Source organism: Notolepis coatsorum (genome assembly GCF_963971535.1).
Source record: "Notolepis coatsorum genome assembly, chromosome: 7".
Lineage (NCBI taxonomy): Eukaryota > Metazoa > Chordata > Actinopteri > Aulopiformes > Paralepididae > Notolepis > Notolepis coatsorum.
Window position 1 is genome coordinate 149,916,865 of NC_140171.1, and position 23,949 is coordinate 149,940,813.

The 23,949-nt window shown below is 42.0% G+C and overlaps 1 protein-coding gene across 1 annotated transcript in view; it reads right to left on the reverse strand.

Moving 5' to 3' along the window:
* Positions 1–23,949, reverse strand: part of acyp2 (acylphosphatase 2, muscle type) — a gene marked incomplete at both ends in the record, with an annotated part of 71,261 nt that overhangs the window by 42,611 nt on the left and 4,701 nt on the right. Inside the window, one exon of the mRNA XM_084318525.1 lies at positions 20,807–20,916. Coding sequence (XP_084174651.1) covers positions 20,807–20,916 — 110 coding nt within the window. The remainder of the gene's footprint in view (positions 1–20,806; positions 20,917–23,949) is intronic.

The following is a 23,949-nucleotide window of genomic DNA, read 5'->3' on the forward strand; positions in this document are numbered from 1 at the left end:
TCATTAGGCCTGCAGTGTGTTATTTAACTGTCATTAGGCCTGCAGTGTGTTATTTAACTGTCATTAGGCCTGCAGCGTGTTATTTAACTGTGTCATTAGACCTGCAGTGTGTTATTTAACTGTGTCATTAGGCCTGCAGTGTGTTATTTAACTGTCATTAGACCTGCAGCGTGTTATTTAACTGTCATTAGACCTGCAGTGTGTTATTTAACTGTGTCATTAGACCTGCAGCGTGTTATTTAACTGTGTCATTAGGCCTGCAGTGTGTTATTTAACTGTGTCATTAGGCCTGCAGTGTGTTATTTAACTGTGTCATTAGGCCTGCAGTGTGTTATTTAACTGTGTCATTAGGCCTGCAGTGTGTTATTTAACTGTGTCATTAGGCCTGCAGTGTGTTATTTAACTGTGTCATTAGGCCTGCAGTGTGTTATTTAACTGTGTCATTAGACCTGCAGTGTGTTATTTAACTGTGTCATTAGACCTGCAGTGTGTTATTTAACTGTGTCATTAGACCTGCAGTGTGTTATTTAACTGTGTCATTAGACCTGCAGTGTGTTATTTAACTGTGTCATTAGGCCTGCAGCGTGTTATTTAACTGTGTCATTAGACCTGCAGTGTGTTATTTAACTGTGTCATTAGGCCTGCAGTGTGTTATTTAACTGTGTCATTAGGCCTGCAGTGTGTTATTTAACTGTGTCATTAGACCTGCAGTGTGTTATTTAACTGTGTCATTAGACCTGCAGTGTGTTATTTAACTGTGTCATTAGGCCTGCAGTGTGTTATTTAACTGTGTCATTAGGCCTGCAGTGTGTTATTTAACTGTCATTAGGCCTGCAGTGTGTTATTTAACTGTGTCATTAGACCTGCAGCGTGTTATTTAACTGTGTCATTAGGCCTGCAGTGTGTTATTTAACTGTCATTAGGCCTGCAGCGTGTTATTTAACTGTCATTAGGCCTGCAGAGTGTTATTTAACTGTGTCATTAGGCCTGCAGTGTGTTATTTAACTGTCATTAGACCTGCAGTGTGTTATTTAACTGTGTCATTAGGCCTGCAGTGTGTTATTTAACTGTGTCATTAGGCCTGCAGTGTGTTATTTAACTGTGTCATTAGGCCTGCAGTGTGTTATTTAACTGTGTCATTAGGCCTGCAGCGTGTTATTTAACTGTGTCATTAGACCTGCAGCGTGTTATTTAACTGTGTCATTAGGCCTGCAGTGTGTTATTTAACTGTGTCATTAGACCTGCAGTGTGTTATTTAACTGTGTCATTAGGCCTGCAGTGTGTTATTTAACTGTGTCATTAGGCCTGCAGTGTGTTATTTAACTGTGTCATTAGGCCTGCAGCGTGTTATTTAACTGTCATTAGACCTGCAGTGTGTTATTTAACTGTGTCATTAGGCCTGCAGTGTGTTATTTAACTGTGTCATTAGACCTGCAGCGTGTTATTTAACTGTGTCATTAGGCCTGCAGTGTGTTATTTAACTGTGTCATTAGGCCTGCAGTGTGTTATTTAACTGTGTCATTAGACCTGCAGCGTGTTATTTAACTGTGTCATTAGGCCTGCAGTGTGTTATTTAACTGTGTCATTAGGCCTGCAGCGTGTTATTTAACTGTGTCATTAGACCTGCAGCGTGTTATTTAACTGTGTCATTAGACCTGCAGTGTGTTATTTAACTGTGTCATTAGACCTGCAGTGTGTTATTTAACTGTCATTAGACCTGCAGTGTGTTATTTAACTGTCATTAGACCTGCAGTGTGTTATTTAACTGTCATTAGGCCTCCAGCGTGTTATTTAACTGTGTCATTAGACCTGCAGTGTGTTATTTAACTGTCATTAGGCCTGCAGCGTGTTATTTAACTGTGTCATTAGGCCTGCTGTGTGTTATTTAACTGTGTCATTAGACCTGCAGCGTGTTATTTAACTGTGTCATTAGGCCTGCAGCGTGTTATTTAACTGTGTCATTAGGCCTGCAGTGTGTTATTTAACTGTGTCATTAGACCTGCAGTGTGTTATTTAACTGTCATTAGGCCTGCAGCGTGTTATTTAACTGTGTCATTAGACCTGCAGTGTGTTATTTAACTGTCATTAGGCCTGCAGTGTGTTATTTAACTGTGTCATTAGACCTGCAGCGTGTTATTTAACTGTGTCATTAGGCCTGCAGCGTGTTATTTAACTGTGTCATTAGGCCTGCAGCGTGTTATTTAACTGTGTCATTAGGCCTGCAGCGTGTTATTTAACTGTGTCATTAGGCCTGCAGTGTGTTATTTAACTGTGTCATTAGACCTGCAGTGTGTTATTTAACTGTGTCATTAGGCCTGCAGTGTGTTATTTAACTGTCATTAGACCTGCAGCGTGTTATTTAACTGTCATTAGGCCTGCAGTGTGTTATTTAACTGTGTCATTAGGCCTGCAGTGTGTTATTTAACTGTGTCATTAGGCCTGCAGTGTGTTATTTAACTGTCATTAGACCTGCAGCGTGTTATTTAACTGTCATTAGACCTGCAGCGTGTTATTTAACTGTCATTAGGCCTGCAGCGTGTTATTTAACTGTGTCATTAGGCCTGCAGTGTGTTATTTAACTGTCATTAGGCCTGCAGTGTGTTATTTAACTGTGTCATTAGGCCTGCAGTGTGTTATTTAACTGTGTCATTAGACCTGCAGTGTGTTATTTAACTGTCATTAGGCCTGCAGTGTGTTATTTAACTGTGTCATTAGGCCTGCAGCGTGTTATTTAACTGTGTCATTAGACCTGCAGTGTGTTATTTAACTGTGTCATTAGGCCTGCAGTGTGTTATTTAACTGTCATTAGGCCTGCAGTGTGTTATTTAACTGTGTCATTAGACCTGCAGTGTGCTATTTAACTGTGTCATTAGGCCTGCAGTGTGTTATTTAACTGTGTCATTAGACCTGCAGTGTGTTATTTAACTGTCATTAGGCCTGCAGTGTGTTATTTAACTGTGTCATTAGGCCTGCAGCGTGTTATTTAACTGTGTCATTAGACCTGCAGTGTGTTATTTAACTGTGTCATTAGACCTGCAGCGTGTTATTTAACTGTGTCATTAGGCCTGCAGCGTGTTATTTAACTGTCATTAGACCTGCAGCGTGTTATTTAACTGTCATTAGGCCTGCAGTGTGTTATTTAACTGTCATTAGACCTGCAGTGTGTTATTTAACTGTGTCATTAGACCTGCAGTGTGTTATTTAACTGTCATTAGACCTGCAGTGTGTTATTTAACTGTGTCATTAGACCTGCAGTGTGTTATTTAACTGTCATTAGGCCTGCAGTGTGTTATTTAACTGTGTCATTAGACCTGCAGCGTGTTATTTAACTGTGTCATTAGACCTGCAGTGTGTTATTTAACTGTCATTAGGCCTGCAGTGTGTTATTTAACTGTGTCATTAGGCCTGCAGTGTGTTATTTAACTGTCATTAGGCCTGCAGTGTGTTATTTAACTGTGTCATTAGGCCTGCAGTGTGTTATTTAACTGTGTCATTAGACCTGCAGCGTGTTATTTAACTGTGTCATTAGACCTGCAGTGTGTTATTTAACTGTGTCATTAGGCCTGCAGTGTGTTATTTAACTGTGTCATTAGGCCTGCAGCGTGTTATTTAACTGTGTCATTAGGCCTGCAGCGTGTTATTTAACTGTGTCATTAGGCCTGCAGTGTGTTATTTAACTGTCATTAGGCCTGCAGTGTGTTATTTAACTGTGTCATTAGACCTGCAGTGTGTTATTTAACTGTCATTAGGCCTGTAGTGTGTTATTTAACTGTGTCATTAGGCCTGCAGCGTGTTATTTAACTGTGTCATTAGGCCTGCAGTGTGTTATTTAACTGTGTCATTAGGCCTGCAGTGTGTTATTTAACTGTGTCATTAGGCCTGCAGTGTGTTATTTAACTGTCATTAGACCTGCAGTGTGTTATTTAACTGTGTCATTAGACCTGCAGTGTGTTATTTAACTGTGTCATTAGACCTGCAGCGTGTTATTTAACTGTGTCATTAGACCTGCAGTGTGTTATTTAACTGTGTCATTAGGCCTGCAGCGTGTTATTTAACTGTGTCATTAGGCCTGCAGTGTGTTATTTAACTGTGTCATTAGGCCTGCAGTGTGTTATTTAACTGTGTCATTAGGCCTGCAGTGTGTTATTTAACTGTCATTAGGCCTGCAGTGTGTTATTTAACTGTGTCATTAGACCTGCAGTGTGTTATTTAACTGTCATTAGGCCTGCAGTGTGTTATTTAACTGTGTCATTAGACCTGCAGTGTGTTATTTAACTGTGTCATTAGACCTGCAGCGTGTTATTTAACTGTGTCATTAGACCTGCAGTGTGTTATTTAACTGTGTCATTAGGCCTGCAGTGTGTTATTTAACTGTGTCATTAGACCTGCAGCGTGTTATTTAACTGTGTCATTAGACCTGCAGTGTGTTATTTAACTGTGTCATTAGGCCTGCAGCGTGTTATTTAACTGTGTCATTAGGCCTGCAGTGTGTTATTTAACTGTCATTAGGCCTGCAGTGTGTTATTTAACTGTGTCATTAGGCCTGCAGTGTGTTATTTAACTGTGTCATTAGGCCTGCAGTGTGTTATTTAACTGTGTCATTAGGCCTGCAGTGTGTTATTTAACTGTGTCATTAGGCCTGCAGTGTTATTTAACTGTGTCATTAGGCCTGCAGTGTGTTATTTAACTGTGTCATTAGGCCTGCAGCGTGTTATTTAACTGTGTCATTAGGCCTGCAGTGTGTTATTTAACTGTCATTAGGCCTGCAGTGTGTTATTTAACTGTGTCATTAGGCCTGCAGTGTGTTATTTAACTGTGTCATTAGGCCTGCAGTGTTATTTAACTGTGTCATTAGGCCTGCAGTGTGTTATTTAACTGTGTCATTAGGCCTGCAGTGTGTTATTTAACTGTGTCATTAGGCCTGCAGTGTGTTATTTAACTGTGTCATTAGGCCTGCAGTGTGTTATTTAACTGTGTCATTAGGCCTGCAGTGTGTTATTTAACTGTGTCATTAGGCCTGCAGTGTTATTTAACTGTGTCATTAGGCCTGCAGTGTGTTATTTAACTGTGTCATTAGGCCTGCAGCGTGTTATTTAACTGTGTCATTAGGCCTGCAGTGTGTTATTTAACTGTCATTAGGCCTGCAGTGTGTTATTTAACTGTGTCATTAGACCTGCAGTGTGTTATTTAACTGTGTCATTAGACCTGCAGTGTGTTATTTAACTGTGTCATTAGACCTGCAGTGTGTTATTTAACTGTGTCATTAGACCTGCAGTGTGTTATTTAACTGTGTCATTAGACCTGCAGTGTGTTATTTAACTGTGTCATTAGGCCTGCAGTGTGTTATTTAACTGTGTCATTAGGCCTGCAGTGTGTTATTTAACTGTGTAATTAGACCTGCAGTGTGTTATTTAACTGTCATTAGGCCTGCAGCGTGTTATTTAACTGTGTCATTAGACCTGCAGCATGTTATTTAACTGTGTCATTAGGCCTGCAGTGTGTTATTTAACTGTCATTAGGCCTGCAGCGTGTTATTTAACTGTCATTAGGCCTGCAGTGTGTTATTTAACTGTCATTAGGCCTGCAGTGTGTTATTTAACTGTGTCATTAGACCTGCAGTGTGTTATTTAACTGTCATTAGGCCTGCAGTGTGTTATTTAACTGTGTCATTAGGCCTGCAGTGTGTTATTTAACTGTCATTAGGCCTGCAGTGTGTTATTTAACTGTCATTAGGCCTGCAGCATGTTATTTAACTGTGTCATTAGACCTGCAGTGTGTTATTTAACTGTGTCATTAGGCCTGCAGTGTGTTATTTAACTGTCATTAGACCTGCAGCGTGTTATTTAACTGTCATTAGACCTGCAGTGTGTTATTTAACTGTGTCATTAGACCTGCAGTGTGTTATTTAACTGTGTCATTAGGCCTGCAGTGTGTTATTTAACTGTCATTAGGCCTGCAGTGTGTTATTTAACTGTGTCATTAGGCCTGCAGTGTGTTATTTAACTGTGTCATTAGGCCTGCAGTGTGTTATTTAACTGTGTCATTAGGCCTGCAGTGTGTTATTTAACTGTGTCATTAGGCCTGCAGTGTGTTATTTAACTGTGTCATTAGGCCTGCAGTGTGTTATTTAACTGTGTCATTAGACCTGCAGTGTGTTATTTAACTGTGTCATTAGACCTGCAGTGTGTTATTTAACTGTGTCATTAGACCTGCAGTGTGTTATTTAACTGTGTCATTAGACCTGCAGTGTGTTATTTAACTGTGTCATTAGGCCTGCAGCGTGTTATTTAACTGTGTCATTAGACCTGCAGTGTGTTATTTAACTGTGTCATTAGGCCTGCAGTGTGTTATTTAACTGTGTCATTAGGCCTGCAGTGTGTTATTTAACTGTGTCATTAGACCTGCAGTGTGTTATTTAACTGTGTCATTAGACCTGCAGTGTGTTATTTAACTGTGTCATTAGGCCTGCAGAGTGTTATTTAACTGTGTCATTAGGCCTGCAGTGTGTTATTTAACTGTCATTAGACCTGCAGTGTGTTATTTAACTGTGTCATTAGGCCTGCAGTGTGTTATTTAACTGTGTCATTAGGCCTGCAGTGTGTTATTTAACTGTGTCATTAGGCCTGCAGTGTGTTATTTAACTGTGTCATTAGGCCTGCAGCGTGTTATTTAACTGTGTCATTAGACCTGCAGCGTGTTATTTAACTGTGTCATTAGGCCTGCAGTGTGTTATTTAACTGTGTCATTAGACCTGCAGTGTGTTATTTAACTGTGTCATTAGGCCTGCAGTGTGTTATTTAACTGTCATTAGGCCTGCAGTGTGTTATTTAACTGTGTCATTAGGCCTGCAGTGTGTTATTTAACTGTCATTAGACCTGCAGCGTGTTATTTAACTGTGTCATTAGGCCTGCAGTGTGTTATTTAACTGTGTCATTAGGCCTGCAGCGTGTTATTTAACTGTCATTAGACCTGCAGTGTGTTATTTAACTGTGTCATTAGACCTGCAGCGTGTTATTTAACTGTGTCATTAGGCCTGCAGTGTGTTATTTAACTGTGTCATTAGGCCTGCAGTGTGTTATTTAACTGTGTCATTAGACCTGCAGTGTGTTATTTAACTGTGTCATTAGGCCTGCAGCGTGTTATTTAACTGTGTCATTAGACCTGCAGCGTGTTATTTAACTGTGTCATTAGACCTGCAGTGTGTTATTTAACTGTGTCATTAGACCTGCAGTGTGTTATTTAACTGTCATTAGACCTGCAGTGTGTTATTTAACTGTCATTAGACCTGCAGTGTGTTATTTAACTGTCATTAGGCCTCCAGCGTGTTATTTAACTGTGTCATTAGACCTGCAGTGTGTTATTTAACTGTCATTAGGCCTGCAGCGTGTTATTTAACTGTGTCATTAGGCCTGCAGTGTGTTATTTAACTGTCATTAGACCTGCAGCGTGTTATTTAACTGTGTCATTAGGCCTGCAGCGTGTTATTTAACTGTGTCATTAGGCCTGCAGTGTGTTATTTAACTGTGTCATTAGACCTGCAGCGTGTTATTTAACTGTGTCATTAGGCCTGCAGCGTGTTATTTAACTGTGTCATTAGGCCTGCAGCGTGTTATTTAACTGTGTCATTAGGCCTGCAGTGTGTTATTTAACTGTGTCATTAGACCTGCAGTGTGTTATTTAACTGTGTCATTAGGCCTGCAGTGTGTTATTTAACTGTCATTAGACCTGCAGTGTGTTATTTAACTGTGTCATTAGGCCTGCAGTGTGTTATTTAACTGTCATTAGACCTGCAGCGTGTTATTTAACTGTCATTAGACCTGCAGCGTGTTATTTAACTGTCATTAGGCCTGCAGCGTGTTATTTAACTGTGTCATTAGGCCTGCAGTGTGTTATTTAACTGTCATTAGGCCTGCAGTGTGTTATTTAACTGTGTCATTAGGCCTGCAGTGTGTTATTTAACTGTGTCATTAGACCTGCAGTGTGTTATTTAACTGTCATTAGGCCTGCAGTGTGTTATTTAACTGTGTCATTAGGCCTGCAGCGTGTTATTTAACTGTCATTAGGCCTGCAGTGTGTTATTTAACTGTGTCATTAGGCCTGCAGTGTGTTATTTAACTGTCATTAGACCTGCAGCGTGTTATTTAACTGTGTCATTAGACCTGCAGTGTGTTATTTAACTGTGTCATTAGGCCTGCAGTGTGTTATTTAACTGTCATTAGGCCTGCAGTGTGTTATTTAACTGTGTCATTAGACCTGCAGTGTGTTATTTAACTGTGTCATTAGGCCTGCAGCGTGTTATTTAACTGTGTCATTAGACCTGCAGTGTGTTATTTAACTGTGTCATTAGACCTGCAGCGTGTTATTTAACTGTGTCATTAGGCCTGCAGCGTGTTATTTAACTGTCATTAGACCTGCAGCGTGTTATTTAACTGTCATTAGGCCTGCAGTGTGTTATTTAACTGTCATTAGACCTGCAGTGTGTTATTTAACTGTGTCATTAGACCTGCAGTGTGTTATTTAACTGTGTCATTAGACCTGCAGTGTGTTATTTAACTGTCATTAGGCCTGCAGTGTGTTATTTAACTGTGTCATTAGACCTGCAGCGTGTTATTTAACTGTGTCATTAGACCTGCAGTGTGTTATTTAACTGTCATTAGGCCTGCAGTGTGTTATTTAACTGTGTCATTAGGCCTGCAGTGTGTTATTTAACTGTCATTAGGCCTGCAGTGTGTTATTTAACTGTGTCATTAGGCCTGCAGTGTGTTATTTAACTGTGTCATTAGACCTGCAGCGTGTTATTTAACTGTGTCATTAGGCCTGCAGCGTGTTATTTAACTGTGTCATTAGGCCTGTAGTGTGTTATTTAACTGTGTCATTAGACCTGCAGCGTGTTATTTAACTGTGTCATTAGACCTGCAGTGTGTTATTTAACTGTCATTAGGCCTGCAGTGTGTTATTTAACTGTGTCATTAGGCCTGCAGTGTGTTATTTAACTGTGTCATTAGACCTGCAGTGTGTTATTTAACTGTCATTAGGCCTGCAGTGTGTTATTTAACTGTGTCATTAGGCCTGCAGCGTGTTATTTAACTGTCATTAGGCCTGCAGTGTGTTATTTAACTGTCATTAGGCCTGCAGTGTGTTATTTAACTGTCATTAGGCCTGCAGTGTGTTATTTAACTGTGTCATTAGACCTGCAGCGTGTTATTTAACTGTGTCATTAGGCCTGCAGTGTGTTATTTAACTGTGTCATTAGACCTGCAGCGTGTTATTTAACTGTGTCATTAGACCTGCAGTGTGTTATTTAACTGTCATTAGGCCTGCAGCGTGTTATTTAACTGTGTCATTAGACCTGCAGCGTGTTATTTAACTGTGTCATTAGGCCTGCAGTGTGTTATTTAACTGTCATTAGGCCTGCAGTGTGTTATTTAACTGTGTCATTAGGCCTGCAGTGTGTTATTTAACTGTCATTAGGCCTGCAGTGTGTTATTTAACTGTGTCATTAGGCCTGCAGTGTGTTATTTAACTGTGTCATTAGGCCTGCAGTGTGTTATTTAACTGTCATTAGGCCTGCAGTGTGTTATTTAACTGTGTCATTAGGCCTGCAGTGTGTTATTTAACTGTCATTAGGCCTGCAGTGTGTTATTTAACTGTCATTAGGCCTGCAGCGTGTTATTTAACTGTGTCATTAGACCTGCAGTGTGTTATTTAACTGTGTCATTAGGCCTGCAGTGTGTTATTTAACTGTGTCATTAGGCCTGCAGTGTGTTATTTAACTGTGTCATTAGGCCTGCAGTGTGTTATTTAACTGTGTCATTAGGCCTGCAGTGTGTTATTTAACTGTCATTAGACCTGCAGCGTGTTATTTAACTGTCATTAGACCTGCAGTGTGTTATTTAACTGTGTCATTAGACCTGCAGTGTGTTATTTAACTGTGTCATTAGGCCTGCAGTGTGTTATTTAACTGTGTCATTAGGCCTGCAGTGTGTTATTTAACTGTGTCATTAGACCTGCAGCGTGTTATTTAACTGTCATTAGACCTGCAGTGTGTTATTTAACTGTGTCATTAGACCTGCAGTGTGTTATTTAACTGTGTCATTAGACCTGCAGCGTGTTATTTAACTGTGTCATTAGGCCTGCAGTGTGTTATTTAACTGTCATTAGGCCTGCATTGTGTTATTTAACTGTGTCATTAGGCCTGCAGTGTGTTATTTAACTGTCATTAGGCCTGCAGTGTGTTATTTAACTGTGTCATTAGGCCTGCAGTGTGTTATTTAACTGTGTCATTAGGCCTGCAGTGTGTTATTTAACTGTCATTAGGCCTGCAGTGTGTTATTTAACTGTGTCATTAGGCCTGCAGTGTGTTATTTAACTGTCATTAGGCCTGCAGTGTGTTATTTAACTGTCATTAGGCCTGCAGCGTGTTATTTAACTGTGTCATTAGACCTGCAGTGTGTTATTTAACTGTGTCATTAGGCCTGCAGTGTGTTATTTAACTGTCATTAGACCTGCAGCGTGTTATTTAACTGTCATTAGACCTGCAGTGTGTTATTTAACTGTGTCATTAGACCTGCAGTGTGTTATTTAACTGTGTCATTAGGCCTGCAGTGTGTTATTTAACTGTGTCATTAGACCTGCAGCGTGTTATTTAACTGTGTCATTAGACCTGCAGTGTGTTATTTAACTGTGTCATTAGACCTGCAGTGTGTTATTTAACTGTCATTAGGCCTGCAGTGTGTTATTTAACTGTGTCATTAGGCCTGCAGTGTGTTATTTAACTGTCATTAGACCTGCAGTGTGTTATTTAACTGTGTCATTAGGCCTGCAGTGTGTTATTTAATTGTGTCATTAGACCTGCAGTGTGTTATTTAACTGTGTCATTAGACCTGCAGTGTGTTATTTAACTGTGTCATTAGACCTGCAGCGTGTTATTTAACTGTGTCATTAGGCCTGCAGTGTGTTATTTAACTGTGTCATTAGGCCTGCAGTGTGTTATTTAACTGTGTCATTAGGCCTGCAGTGTGTTATTTAACTGTCATTAGGCCTGCAGTGTGTTATTTAACTGTGTCATTAGGCCTGCAGTGTGTTATTTAACTGTCATTAGGCCTGCAGCGTGTTATTTAACTGTGTCATTAGGCCTGCAGCGTGTTATTTAACTGTGTCATTAGACCTGCAGTGTGTTATTTAACTGTGTCATTAGACCTGCAGCGTGTTATTTAACTGTGTCATTAGGCCTGCAGTGTGTTATTTAACTGTGTCATTAGTCCTGCAGTGTGTTATTTAACTGTGTCATTAGGCCTGCAGTGTGTTATTTAACTGTGTCATTAGGCCTGCAGTGTGTTATTTAACTGTGTCATTAGGCCTGCAGCGTGTTATTTAACTGTGTCATTAGACCTGCAGTGTGTTATTTAACTGTGTCATTAGGCCTGCAGTGTGTTATTTAACTGTGTCATTAGGCCTGCAGCGTGTTATTTAACTGTGTCATTAGACCTGCAGTGTGTTATTTAACTGTCATTAGGCCTGCAGCGTGTTATTTAACTGTGTCATTAGGCCTGCAGCGTGTTATTTAACTGTGTCATTAGACCTGCAGCGTGTTATTTAACTGTGTCATTAGGCCTGCAGTGTGTTATTTAACTGTGTCATTAGGCCTGCAGTGTGTTATTTAACTGTGTCATTAGGCCTGCAGTGTGTTATTTAACTGTCATTAGGCCTGCAGTGTGTTATTTAACTGTGTCATTAGACCTGCAGCGTGTTATTTAACTGTGTCATTAGACCTGCAGTGTGTTATTTAACTGTCATTAGACCTGCAGTGTGTTATTTAACTGTGTCATTAGGCCTGCAGTGTGTTATTTAACTGTGTCATTAGGCCTGCAGTGTGTTATTTAACTGTGTCATTAGACCTGCAGTGTGTTATTTAACTGTGTCATTAGGCCTGCAGTGTGTTATTTAACTGTGTCATTAGACCTGCAGTGTGTTATTTAACTGTGTCATTAGGCCTGCAGTGTGTTATTTAACTGTGTCATTAGACCTGCAGCGTGTTATTTAACTGTGTCATTAGGCCTGCAGCGTGTTATTTAACTGTGTCATTAGGCCTGCAGTGTGTTATTTAACTGTGTCATTAGGCCTGCAGTGTGTTATTTAACTGTGTCATTAGACCTGCAGCGTGTTATTTAACTGTGTCATTAGACCTGCAGCGTGTTATTTAACTGTGTCATTAGACCTGCAGTGTGTTATTTAACTGTGTCATTAGGCCTGCAGTGTGTTATTTAACTGTGTCATTAGGCCTGCAGTGTGTTATTTAACTGTGTCATTAGACCTGCAGTGTGTTATTTAACTGTGTCATTAGACCTGCAGTGTGTTATTTAACTGTGCCATTAGGCCTGCAGTGTGTTATTTAACTGTGTCATTAGGCCTGCAGTGTGTTATTTAACTGTCATTAGGCCTGCAGTGTGTTATTTAACTGTGTCATTAGACCTGCAGTGTGTTATTTAACTGTGTCATTAGACCTGCAGTGTGTTATTTAACTGTGTCATTAGACCTGCAGTGTGTTATTTAACTGTCATTAGGCCTGCAGTGTGTTATTTAACTGTGTCATTAGACCTGCAGTGTGTTATTTAACTGTGTCATTAGACCTGCAGTGTGTTATTTAACTGTGTCATTAGACCTGCAGTGTGTTATTTAACTGTGTCATTAGGCCTGCAGTGTGTTATTTAACTGTGTCATTAGGCCTGCAGTGTGTTATTTAACTGTGTCATTAGGCCTGCAGTGTGTTATTTAACTGTGTCATTAGGCCTGCAGTGTGTTATTTAACTGTGTCATTAGGCCTGCAGTGTGTTATTTAACTGTGTCATTAGGCCTGCAGTGTGTTATTTAACTGTCATTAGACCTGCAGTGTGTTATTTAACTGTGTCATTAGGCCTGCAGTGTGTTATTTAACTGTGTCATTAGACCTGCAGTGTGTTATTTAACTGTGTCATTAGACCTGCAGTGTGTTATTTAACTGTGTCATTAGGCCTGCAGTGTGTTATTTAACTGTGTCATTAGACCTGCAGTGTGTTATTTAACTGTGTCATTAGACCTGCAGTGTGTTATTTAACTGTGTCATTAGGCCTGCAGCGTGTTATTTAACTGTGTCATTAGGCCTGCAGTGTGTTATTTAACTGTGTCATTAGACCTGCAGCGTGTTATTTAACTGTGTCATTAGGCCTGCAGTGTGTTATTTAACTGTCATTAGGCCTGCAGCGTGTTATTTAACTGTGTCATTAGACCTGCAGTGTGTTATTTAACTGTGTCATTAGACCTGCAGTGTGTTATTTAACTGTGTCATTAGACCTGCAGTGTGTTATTTAACTGTCATTAGACCTGCAGTGTGTTATTTAACTGTGTCATTAGGCCTGCAGTGTGTTATTTAACTGTCATTAGACCTGCAGTGTGTTATTTAACTGTCATTAGACCTGCAGTGTGTTATTTAACTGTCATTAGACCTGCAGTGTGTTATTTAACTGTGTCATTAGGCCTGCAGTGTGTTATTTAACTGTCATTAGGCCTGCAGTGTGTTATTTAACTGTCATTAGACCTGCAGTGTGTTATTTAACTGTGTCATTAGGCCTGCAGTGTGTTATTTAACTGTCATTAGACCTGCAGTGTGTTATTTAACTGTGTCATTAGACCTGCAGTGTGTTATTTAACTGTGTCATTAGGCCTGCAGTGTGTTATTTAACTGTGTCATTAGACCTGCAGCGTGTTATTTAACTGTGTCATTAGGCCTGCAGTGTGTTATTTAACTGTCATTAGGCCTGCAGCGTGTTATTTAACTGTGTCATTAGACCTGCAGCGTGTTATTTAACTGTGTCATTAGGCCTGCAGTGTGTTATTTAACTGTGTCATTAGGCCTGCAGTGTGTTATTTAACTGTGTCATTAGGCCTGCAGTGTGTTATTTAACTGTGTCATTAGACCTGCAGTGTGTTATTTAACTGTGTCATTAGACCTGCAGTGTGTTATTTAACTGTGTCATTAGACCTGCAGCGTGTTATTTAACTGTGTCATTAGGCCTGCAGTGTGTTATTTAACTGTGTCATTAGGCCTGCAGTGTGTTATTTAACTGTGTCATTAGGCCTGCAGCGTGTTATTTAACTGTGTCATTAGGCCTGCAGTGTGTTATTTAACTGTGTCATTAGACCTGCAGTGTGTTATTTAACTGTGTCATTAGACCTGCAGTGTGTTATTTAACTGTGTCATTAGACCTGCAGTGTGTTATTTAACTGTCATTAGACCTGCAGTGTGTTATTTAACTGTCATTAGACCTGCAGTGTGTTATTTAACTGTCATTAGGCCTCCAGCGTGTTATTTAACTGTGTCATTAGGCCTGCAGTGTGTTATTTAACTGTCATTAGGCCTGCAGCGTGTTATTTAACTGTCATTAGGCCTGCAGAGTGTTATTTAACTGTGTCATTAGGCCTGCAGTGTGTTATTTAACTGTGTCATTAGGCCTGCAGTGTGTTATTTAACTGTGTCATTAGGCCTGCAGTGTGTTATTTAACTGTGTCATTAGGCCTGCAGTGTGTTATTTAACTGTGTCATTAGGCCTGCAGTGTGTTATTTAACTGTGTCATTAGGCCTGCAGCGTGTTATTTAACTGTCATTAGGCCTGCAGCGTGTTATTTAACTGTGTCATTAGGCCTGCAGTGTGTTATTTAACTGTGTCATTAGACCTGCAGCGTGTTATTTAACTGTGTCATTAGGCCTGCAGTGTGTTATTTAACTGTCATTAGGCCTGCAGCGTGTTATTTAACTGTGTCATTAGACCTGCAGCGTGTTATTTAACTGTGTCATTAGGCCTGCAGTGTGTTATTTAACTGTGTCATTAGGCCTGCAGTGTGTTATTTAACTGTGTCATTAGGCCTGCAGTGTGTTATTTAACTGTGTCATTAGACCTGCAGTGTGTTATTTAACTGTGTCATTAGACCTGCAGTGTGTTATTTAACTGTGTCATTAGACCTGCAGCGTGTTATTTAACTGTGTCATTAGGCCTGCAGTGTGTTATTTAACTGTGTCATTAGGCCTGCAGTGTGTTATTTAACTGTGTCATTAGGCCTGCAGCGTGTTATTTAACTGTGTCATTAGGCCTGCAGTGTGTTATTTAACTGTGTCATTAGACCTGCAGTGTGTTATTTAACTGTGTCATTAGACCTGCAGTGTGTTATTTAACTGTGTCATTAGACCTGCAGTGTGTTATTTAACTGTCATTAGACCTGCAGTGTGTTATTTAACTGTCATTAGACCTGCAGTGTGTTATTTAACTGTCATTAGGCCTCCAGCGTGTTATTTAACTGTGTCATTAGGCCTGCAGTGTGTTATTTAACTGTCATTAGGCCTGCAGCGTGTTATTTAACTGTCATTAGGCCTGCAGAGTGTTATTTAACTGTGTCATTAGGCCTGCAGTGTGTTATTTAACTGTGTCATTAGGCCTGCAGTGTGTTATTTAACTGTGTCATTAGGCCTGCAGTGTGTTATTTAACTGTGTCATTAGGCCTGCAGTGTGTTATTTAACTGTGTCATTAGGCCTGCAGTGTGTTATTTAACTGTGTCATTAGGCCTGCAGCGTGTTATTTAACTGTCATTAGGCCTGCAGCGTGTTATTTAACTGTGTCATTAGACCTGCAGTGTGTTATTTAACTGTGTCATTAGGCCTGCAGTGTGTTATTTAACTGTGTCATTAGGCCTGCAGTGTGTTATTTAACTGTGTCATTAGGCCTGCAGCGTGTTATTTAACTGTGTCATTAGACCTGCAGTGTGTTATTTAACTGTGTCATTAGGCCTGCAGTGTGTTATTTAACTGTGTCATTAGACCTGCAGTGTGTTATTTAACTGTCATTAGGCCTGCAGCGTGTTATTTAACTGTGTCATTAGGCCTGCAGTGTGTTATTTAACTGTGTCATTAGACCTGCAGTGTGTTATTTAACTGTGTCATTAGACCTGCAGTGTGTTATTTAACTGTGTCATTAGGCCTGCAGTGTGTTATTTAACTGTGTCATTAGGCCTGCAGTGTGTTATTTAACTGTCATTAGGCCTGCAGCGTGTTATTTAACTGTGTCATTAGACCTGCAGTGTGTTATTTAACTGTGTCATTAGACCTGCAGTGTGTTATTTAACTGTGTCATTAGGCCTGCAGCGTGTTATTTAACTGTGTCATTAGGCCTGCAGTGTGTTATTTAACTGTCATTAGGCCTGCAGTGTGTTATTTAACTGTGTCATTAGGCCTGCAGTGTGTTATTTAACTGTCATTAGGCCTGCAGTGTGTTATTTAACTGTCATTAGGCCTGCAGTGTGTTATTTAACTGTGTCATTAGACCTGCAGTGTGTTATTTAACTGTGTCATTAGGCCTGCAGTGTGTTATTTAACTGTGTCATTAGACCTGCAGTGTGTTATTTAACTGTGTCATTAGACCTGCAGTGTGTTATTTAACTGTGTCATTAGGCCTGCAGTGTGTTATTTAACTGTGTCATTAGGCCTGCAGTGTGTTATTTAACTGTCATTAGGCCTGCAGTGTGTTATTTAACTGTGTCATTAGGCCTGCAGCGTGTTATTTAACTGTCATTAGGCCTGCAGTGTGTTATTTAACTGTGTCATTAGGCCTGCAGTGTGTTATTTAACTGTGTCATTAGGCCTGCAGCGTGTTATTTAACTGTGTCATTAGGCCTGCAGTGTGTTATTTAACTGTGTCATTAGGCCTGCAGTGTGTTATTTAACTGTGTCATTAGGCCTGCAGCGTGTTATTTAACTGTGTCATTAGACCTGCAGTGTTATTTAACTGTGTCATTAGACCTGCAGTGTGTTATTTAACTGTGTCATTAAGCCTGCAGCGTGTTATTTAACTGTGTCAGGTGCTTCAGAGAGATGAAAGCTGAGAGTTGGGAGTGGCGAAGGTTTTCATCGACCTAAACGATCACTGTTTGCTTTGAGCAACACAAAGAAGCTCCGTTCTAGACCCTTCTATGGACAGAAGGCTTAGGCTATGGTGCCATCTACTGGAGACCGAAGGTACAGTATATTGTTACAGATTTCTCTCTTAATTGATCCTTTGTCCATATTTCAATTTCCTTAGAAAGGTCATTCTGGGCTTATACAGTTCCACTTGATCATTTTCCTTGTCATCCTCTGACAGGAGTGCTTGCACAGATCTATGCACCTGGTTAAATTCATTCACAGCTTGATCAAATGTTTCGTAACATTTCCAGACCTTATTTGATCTGGTCAGTGTTTCCTTCCTCCTCCTCCAGCAAAGCCTTTATTTCATAAATTTTCTGCGTACAAACTCCTGTTTTGCCCCTGCAGGTTGCAATTAGTGACTTTAACATCATCTCTGCTTCAGCAGCAGTCTCGGCACTTCGCTGTTCACTCATAGTCACTCTGAATTGAGTTCACTTTGTGTCTCTGTTTATTTAGTACAGCGCAGTGCATTCCCAATGATGATTGGTGCGCGATCAAATCTTCACACAAGGTTAATTTAACTCCAGATTCTTAATTAATTTGTTTTTAGGGGCGGCTACGTGGCGTAGTGGGCAAGGCACTCGCCATGAAATGCTGGAGACGCTGGGCTCGTCAGTTTGAGCCCAGCGCTCCACATTGCTTTCAGTTTAGCTGGTCGTTCATACTAATACACATTGGCCGTATTACGGGGAGGGAAACTGAAGGGTGGGGATCGGGCGTTGTGGACAGCGACTCCTACAGGTCGGTTGGTGCGCCTGCGCAGTAGAATCAGGAAGTGTCGGGGGCAGCGTGAGCCTCCCACGCGTTACTCCTCGCCACTGAGAGATCGAGCTGCGCAGGTGAAAAGATGCGACTGCTGTTACCTCAAGTACCGGAGGGGACTTGTACTATGTATGACTTAGTCCACATTGCAGCCGGCTTGTGGGAGGCAAGAAACAGTGTTCGTGACAGGGGAGGGTTGAATTGGATGATACGAAATTGGGATGGGAGAAAAAATATAGAAAATGGGAGAAAAAGTGGATCAAAAAGAAAATTTATTTGTTTTTAGATCATGTCAGGTGCCTTGGTCTACAAGATACACTACACCACTGGGATACCCATGTACATGTCGAAATACTTCCCAATGGTCAGTGAATTCCACGACCACAACACCAGAGGGAGTTCCACAAATCATGTTCAACCCAGATTCGGCTCAAACAAGGGACTAAACACGTTTCGCAATTATGCCACAATAATGTGGAACGCCCTACCCACAACCGTGAAGGACTGTGAATCCCTACCCTCCTTCAAAACCGCTCTCAAAGAGCACCTACGGGTGGCTGCAATTAGAAACAAAAATGTCCAATCCCCCCCCCCCCACGCACCAATGTACAGTTTCTTCCCCTTCGGATGTATATATTTTTTATGATCTCTTTTTACTACACTCTGTATATCTGTATGTCTTGTATGTCATAAATGTCCTGATTAATTGAAAATGGGGGACCCCGATGTAAACAAGACTAAAGTATTTTTCTGGTCTGCATCCTCTTAGCAGTTGTTTTGTATTGAGCCGTACTGTATTGTACCCATTCTGCAATCTGTTAATAAAGTTTTCAATCAATCAATCAATCAGTCATTCACAGCACACGGTCACAATCCCAACATGAAACATTCAATCATTAGCACTTCCACTATTATGTTCGATCGATCAGTTCAGCCCATTAATTAATTCACGTATCGGGTCCTGGCACTGTACTGATGGAACGGCCCACAGTGCGTCCGTGGAGTCATTGTAATCCTTGCAACGTTTTTTGACTTGCATTTATTTACTTTTAAGGTTCAAACTAAATATGCTCTGCAGTTTCAACATAAATCCAACATGATTAATCCAATAAAATAATATATTTTGCTTGCGTGGGCGAGTGTGGTCAAAAACGGTTTCGCTTACCCGTCTAACCAGGACTCTCTCCAGGTGCGCGGCATTTAGCGTTTCACCGATCACACATATTTCTGTATCAATAAGAGAAGAGGGAGCCATCCAGAGGTAAGCATACAAGGTAAGCACAAGATAATTATAGGGTAAGTAATATACACATAAACCATAACTAAGGTAAGCGATTAATAGAAAACATATTCACATTTCTTTATAAATGTTTACATTCATATTTTTATGTTCTTAATTTCATTTTTCACAGGATTCTCCTACAAGATACAAGATACTTTAATTTTAACTTTATAGCATTATAACCCCTCCTGTATCGACTCCAACTCCAACCTCCTGTATCCACAAGATACAAGATACTTTAATGCCACACAACTACGGTTGGTGGTAATGGTTTGCGGTACAGCATGTTAGTTAAGCACTGGGACATCAACATGGAACATCAAACGCCCCCCTCCCACCTCCCAATCCCCACAATAAATACATAAATACATACAGGACAGTCATATATAACAAGTGTCACTCAGTGTCAGTTCAATTCAGTTCATGTTCACTTCGGTTCGGATGCTTGCCCGTCTGGGTGGGTCATTTCACAGGTCAAATTATTAACCAAATCAACTTGAGTCACTTGTGTCTCCAGCAGGGAGCGCACACACCTCTGTCAGGACAGCACAGATCACACACACACCCCTCTGTCATGACATCACAGATCACACACACACCTCTGTCAGGACATCACAGATCACACACCCCTCTGTCATGACATCACAGATCACACACCCCTCTGTCACGACATCACAGATCACACACCCCTCTGTCAGGACAGCACAGATCACACACACACACACACCTCTGTCAGGACAGCACAGATCACACACCCCTCTGTCAGGACACCACAGATCACACACCCCTCTGTCAGGACATCACAGATCACACACACACCCCTCTGTCATGACATCACAGATCACACACACACACCTCTGTCAGGACATCACAGATCACACACCCCTCTGTCAGGACACCACAGATCACACACACACCCCTCTGTCATGACATCACAGATCACACACACACACCTCTGTCAGGACATCACAGATCACACACCCCTCTGTCAGGACATCACAGATCACACACCCCTCTGTCAGGACGTGGACATCACACACACCCCTCTGTCAGGACATCACAGATCACACACCCCTCTGTCAGGACATCACAGATCACACACCCCTCTGTCAGGACATCACAGATCACACACCCCTCTGTCATGACATCACAGATCACACACCCCTCTGTCAGGACATCACAGATCACACACCCCTCTGTCAGGACATCACAGATCACACACCCCTCTGTCAGGACGTGGACATCACACACACCCCTCTGTCAGGACATCACAGATCACACACACCTCTGTCAGGACGTGGACATCACACACACCCCTCTGTCAGGACGTGGGATTTGTACTTTACAGATTTGACATTTGCTCTGACCTCGTTGTCCAAGTCTACTTTCTTCCTATGAACCAGAACCAGCTTCCTCTGCCTAAGAAATCGACCACAATAGTCCTCACTGTCTGTCAGTGTCTGCTTGTTCTCTCTGACCCTGTCATACCAAACACTCACCACTACAGTATCACTGTTTCGTGACAATAATAAAGTACCTTGTATGCAACAATGAGAGTACGTTGAGTTTGGGTACTACTCACATTTCATCCACTTTGTCCCGAGGGCCCTGAACTTGAACTCACATTTCATCCACTTTGTCCCGAGGGCCCTGAACTCACATTTCATCCACTTTGTCCCGAGGGCCCTGAACTCACATTTCATCCACTTTGTCCCGAGGGCCCTGAACTCACATTTGATCCACTTTGTCCCGAGGGCCCTGAACATGAACTCACATTTCATCCACTTTGTCCCGAGGGCCCTGAACCTGGCCAATCACAGTCCCCTGCCTGGTGTTCTTCACCCAGCCACTCAGACCCAGTTTCTCCCCCTGGTCTTCAGTGTACTGGAAAGAGCCACACAAACATAATAATAATAATTATTATTAACTTTATTTATATAGCACCTTTTATACATGGATTGCAGCTCAAAGTGCTTCCCAGCAAATGGCATGAAATGAACATAGGGATAACATTAGCATACAGTTAACAGAATGAAAGCAATGTATAAAGTGCAGACATAAGAATAGGTATAAAATAAGTACAATAAGTACAGTGTTGCTCAAAAGCATGTAAACATGTCGCTTTGTTCTGTCTAGTTATGCTTAGAGGGATAGTTCAGATGTTTGGAATCCTAACCCTGTTTCTTACCCAATTTAGTCATTGTGCCACTTCCCTTCCTGGTCGTTGCGCTGCCCTACTGTTGGCCTGGGGAGGGTGTAGACTATCACTTGCCTCCTCTCTCTGATACATGTGGAGTCGCTAGCAGCTTCTTTTCACTTGACAGCGAGGAGTTTCACTGGGAGAGCTTAACGCACACAGTGGTTCACACAATCTCCCCCAGATCCCCTCCCTGCTGACCAGTAGAGGCCGCTGTTGCAACGACCAGGACTCCAACATTTTCAATAACCTCCGCCCCATCTCCAACCTGCCATTTCTCTCAAAAATCCTGGAAAAAGTAGTGGCTTCTCAGATTCATGCTCACCTCTCCAACAATAACCTCTATGAACAGTTCCAATCTGGTTTTTGCCCCCGTTACAGCACAGAAACAGCCCTCCTCAAAATCACTAATGACCTCCTGATGGCAGCTGACTCCGGACTATTATCCATCCTCATCCTCCTCGATCTAAGCGCCGCATTTGACACCATATCTCACTCCACCCTCCTTAACCGACTAGCCTCCATTGGAATCTCCCACACATCCCTAGACTGGTTCCATTCATATCTCTCTGGTCGTACTCAGTTCATTCAGTTAAAATCATTCACATCCCATCCATCCCCCCTCTCCTCCGGTGTTCCCCAGGGCTCTGTCCTTGGCCCTATCCTCTTCATCATTTACCTCCTCCCACTTGGTCTGATTCTCTGTAAATACAACATCAATTTCCACTGTTACGCAGACGACACCCAGCTCTATGTTTCCTCCAAACCCACTTCCACCCTCCATCCCTCTTCCCTCTGTGCCTGTTTACAGGAAATCAAATCCTGGTTCACTTCAAATTTCCTCAAACTAAACAGTGATAAAACAGAGGTAGTCCTCATTGGCTCCAAGTCCACACTCACCAAGCACCCCAGTTTCACCCTCACCATAGACAACTCCTTGGTTTCCCCTTCCCCCCAGGTCAAGAGTCTGGGTGTCGTCCTCGACAGCACCCTATCATTCCATTCCCACATCAATAACACCATCCGGTCCGCCTACTTCCACCTGCGCAACATCAACCGCCTCCGCCCTTCACTCACTCCCAACAGCGCCGCAATCCTGGTCCACTCCCTCGTCACTTCCCGCTTGGATTATTGCAACTCCCTTCTCTTTGGTCTCTCCCACAAACTCCTCCATAAGCTCCAACTGGTCCAGAATGCTGCTGGCCGCATAATAACCAGAACCCCTGTCATCAGTCACATCACCCCCATCCTACGCCAACTACACTGGCTTCCCATTAAACACTGCATAGATTACAAGATCCTCCTCCATACATTCAAGGCCATCCACAACCTCGCCCCTCCATCCCTGTCCGACCTCCTCCACATCAACATTCCCACCCGGTCCCTCAGGTCTGCCTCCTCCATCAACCTGACCATCCCCCCAGCCCGTCTGTTCACCATGGGGTCAAGAGCCTTCAGCTGCTCTGCCCCCCGCCTCTGGAACTCCCTCCCCCCTGACATCAGGAACATTGACTCCATCATCCCATTTAAAACCCACCTCAAAACCCACCTGTTTAGGCAGGCGTATGTCTGATTTTGTTTTTTAAATGGATTGTGATTGTTAATGAACTGTTTTTAAATTGTTGTACGGCGACCTTGAGTGTCTTGAAAGGCGCCTTATAAATAAAATGCATTATTATTATCATTATTATTATACCCCACCGGCTGCCCACCTCAACACTGACTGACCCAAGCTGGATGTACCTGGATGCTGCTGGGAAGTGAACCTGGGTTTCTGCTTAGACCTCTACACCACTCCGCTCGCCCAACCCTATTTCTTACTTACCAATGATGATGTTGATTGGTAGAGTCCTTTCTTAGCACAATCCAAGCTGTTCCTCAAACTAGCTCTGGCTAGTTAGCCACAAACCAATCAAAGTCAATGGGGTGAAGGTCCTGCTTGCTAACTGAGGCTCACTGAAATGTACTCAACAGTGCACACAAAGTAGATTTCACTCAGCTTCAGTCAGCGTGTACAGACAAGAGCTCGACTCCCATTGACCTTGCATTGGATTGTAGCTAACTATCTGGAGCTAGTATGAGGAACAGCATGGATTGTAGCTAACTATCTGGAGCTAGTATGAGGAACAGCATGGATTGTAGCTAACTATCTGGAGCTAGTATGAGGAACAGCATGGATTGTAGCTAACTATCTGGAGCTAGTATGAGGAACAGCATGGATTGTAGCTAACTATCTGGAGCTAGTATGAGGAACAGCATGGATTGTGGCTAACTATCTGGAGCTAGTATGAGGAACAGCATGGATTGTGGCTAACTATCTGGAGCTAGTATGAGGAACAGCATGGATTGTGGCTAACTATCTGGAGCTAGTATGAGGAACAGCATGGATTGTAGCTAACTAGCTGGGGAGGAGGAGGAGTGCACCTGTGACCCCTGTTTCCATCAGGGGAGTCGATGTGGACATGGTTGAGGAGTACAAATACCTCGGTGTGCACATCGACAACAAACTGAACGGGTCAAAACACGCAGAGGCACTATACAAGAAGGGCCAGAGCCGACTCTACTTCCTCAGAAGGCTGAGATCCTTCAATGTCTGTACAAGGATGTTGAGGATGTTCTATGAGTCTGTGGTGGCGGGCGCCTTCTTGTACACTGTGACCTGCTGGGGCAGCGAACTGAGAGCAGGGGACACAAACAGGCTGGATAAGCTGGTCAGGAAG